Source organism: Otolemur garnettii, unplaced genomic scaffold (assembly GCF_000181295.1).
Source record: "Otolemur garnettii isolate 467f Iridium unplaced genomic scaffold, OtoGar3 scaffold00018, whole genome shotgun sequence".
Lineage (NCBI taxonomy): Eukaryota > Metazoa > Chordata > Mammalia > Primates > Galagidae > Otolemur > Otolemur garnettii.
The window spans coordinates 17,058,429-17,061,361 of record NW_003852413.1 but is presented as its reverse complement, the minus strand read 5'-3'; the positions used below and the strand labels follow the sequence as shown (position 1 = coordinate 17,061,361).

Sequence of the window (2,933 nt, the reverse complement as noted above, 5' to 3'; positions counted from 1 at the left end):
CCACAGGCGCCCGCCACAACGCCCGGCTATTTTTTGGTTGCAGCCATCATTGTTGTTTGGCGGGTCCAGGCTGAGGATTCGAACCCGCCACCTTAGGTGTACGTGGCTGGCGCCTTAGCCGGTTGAGCTATAGGCGCCGAGCCTTTGCATCTCTTCTTAATATTTTGATCACATTCCCCAGACCAAGCTCTTAATTCAGGTTACAGCTGCTTCTTTAACTTCTGATTGGTCTGTCTGTATTTATCTTACCTCTCTAGGACAAGGAGGCTATTCAGAATTAGTGGAGCTTAATTATTGTTTATATTTTGGGACATTCTTGCATTGTTGCTGATAATGGTGGTAACAATTATCTAGAAAGAATTATTTGAGATCTGTCATTAGGAACAGTGTAGAGGTGACAGTACGCTTGAACTTGTTTTAAGAGTTTATTAGAAAATGGCGACTTAGGTCACAGATGAAGCCACTAAGTAGCCCCAACTCTGTTTTGTTCTCTCTTTCTCCTTATCCCTCTACTCTTTTATTTACTTTTTCATCTTTTTCTTTTTTAATCTGTGTCTTGGGTTGGCCAGTAGCACATATATGTATTGCTTGCCCACAGATATCACTCAGAGCCAAAAAAAGGTTGCTGGTTCCTGCTCTAAAGCTTCCTTTTTTCTTTGCTGTGAATAAAGCAGAGTATTATGATGTGGGAGATGCTGCTTCTGGTCCCAGCTCTGCCTTGACCTGGAAGTTAGACTGTGAGCAAGTTCCTTAAGCTCTGCTTTCTTACCCCTTTAATCCTTAAAAACCAGAGAATTAGGGCAGATCATTTCCAGAATTCCTTCTAGCAATTCTTAATGGAAGATATCTTTTCCTTTCCTTCCCTGTGGTATTGGATTGTGTTCTCTTTAGTTTTAACCAGAGGCCCACTTGTGTTTGTTTTCGTATGTTAGCCTTTTGGCCATAACCAGTCCCAGCAAGACATTCTGCAAGAGAATACTATTCTTAAAGCTACTGAAGTGCAGTTCCCGCCAAAGCCAGTAGTAACACCTGAAGCAAAGGTAAGTTTTGACCCATTGGCCAGCAGAAATGACTGCTTCGGTTTCTGTTATTGGTGGGGGGAGGGTAATGATGGATTATTCAAGGTGAAATTCAGGAGTCATTAAAATCATGAGTATAAGCATGGCTTAGTATTTCTGGGAATAATAGAAGACTATTGCATTTACTCTGACCACCTCCTCCCCAATTCTGGTAAAAGGAGTGTTGATGAGTAGGTTTTTTTAATCCAAAAAGGCTTCCTAGAGTGAAGGAAGGAAAGGGAGAGTAGCTGATTCAGTAGAGAGAGACCAAGTGTGTGGGCAATGTGAAAGATACCCAGTTTTGTCCAGATTCAAGGGTTGTGATCAATCTGAGGAGCTAAGGCCCACCTAGAAAAAATTATCTAAGAGTACCAAGAAATTAAAGGGTTAAATGGCTGTGGTGGGCAGCATTTTTCTGTAGCAGTTGGTAAGGGTATTACTAAACACTCAGGGGGCAAAGGAAACATGGAATGGGAGGTGGAGAAAATGAAACTGTAAATAATCACTTCAGCCTCGCTGTGTATGGAAACCAAGATTCTAGTAGCTAGAAGTGGCTCGTTTGTCCTTGCTGTGTTATTTATGTCTTTTTATATATTAACTAGTCCAACTTAGATAGGTGGTGGTCCGCCCCATTGGATGCCATGATTATTCAACATTTCTAAGATCATTTATAAATGTAATCCCTTTTATCAGTGTTTGGCCTCTCCTGTTCCCTCACAGAGAGGTTAGGGAAGAACCTCTTGTCCAAGTGGTTTAGCTGACTTGGTGTAGGTTAAGAATGAACATATTTAGCAGTTATTTATGATTCCTGACTGATAACTTCCTGCTCCCATAATTCAGCAGTACTGGGTAACCAACAAATAAATCTGCAACTGAGAAGTCCTATAACACATTCCTAGGGCAAACACAGATTCCTGACTGTCCTGGGAGAGGGCTGGAGAGAGGCTCAGCTTTGAGGCTTGGTAGACCTAATTTTAACGTCAGCTCTGCACTCAGTAGCTGTGTAACTTTAGGCAAGTTCACTTCAACCTTTAAGCTGCTTTTCCTTAAAGACAAAAACACCTTCCTTAAAAGGTGATTGTAACTGGGCTTGGTCAGCGCACCTGTAGTCCCAGCTACACTGGGGGCGAAAGCAGGAGGACTGCTTAAAACCAGGAGTTCCCTATAGACTGCGATATGCAGTGATCGTGCCCATCAGTAATCTCTGCACTCTAGCTGGACAACATAGTGAGACATCATCTCTTTAAAAAAAAAAAAAAGTGGTTGTGAGGTTAGTGTGGCCTAGATAGCATCTAACAGTAACTTCTGCAGCTACTCTGATGACCCACACCACAGCTGCCACTCACTTGACACTGAGGGACTTGAATACCTCATAGATGTTCAAGTCTCCTCATTTGTCAGATCTTTAAAGACTTGACTTCTATCACTTTTGTCAAATTTTGATATTTTTTCAATAAATAGATAACAGATACTTCCAAAACTTTAGATAAAGCTGAGGTGGTTAGATAGATGGACTTGCTTTGAAGAAAACAGAAATATCGTCACATCTAATTAGCTTCCCTCTCCCTGTATTTCTCCAGCCCTTTTCTTCATTCCTCCCTCTCCTTCCACCACCAATACTTACTGTCTATTAAGCTGTTCCAGGTACTGGAGATGGAACTGACTATGTACCACTAAACTATAGTTCCCTGTCTTTAGGAGCTTACATTCTATTAAGTGAGACAAAAAATAAAACAGTAGGTGGATACATTTCAGGTGGTGACAGATGTTATAAAGAAAGTAAATCATAGGCTCAGCGCCTGTGGCTCAAGTGGCTAAGGCGCCAGCCATGTACACCCAAGGTGGCGGGTTCAAATCCAGCCCGGGCCCGCCAAA

The 2,933-nt window shown here is 42.1% G+C and overlaps 1 protein-coding gene across 7 annotated transcripts in view; it reads left to right on the top strand.

The window, feature by feature from the left end:
- Positions 1–2,933, top strand: part of TLK2 (tousled like kinase 2) — a 138,795-nt gene that overhangs the window by 131,455 nt on the left and 4,407 nt on the right. For all 7 annotated transcript variants that reach the window (XM_023511098.1, XM_023511095.1, XM_023511094.1 and 4 more), the window contains one exon: positions 933–1,040. In XM_023511098.1, coding sequence (XP_023366866.1) covers positions 933–1,040 — 108 coding nt within the window. The remainder of the gene's footprint in view (positions 1–932; positions 1,041–2,933) is intronic.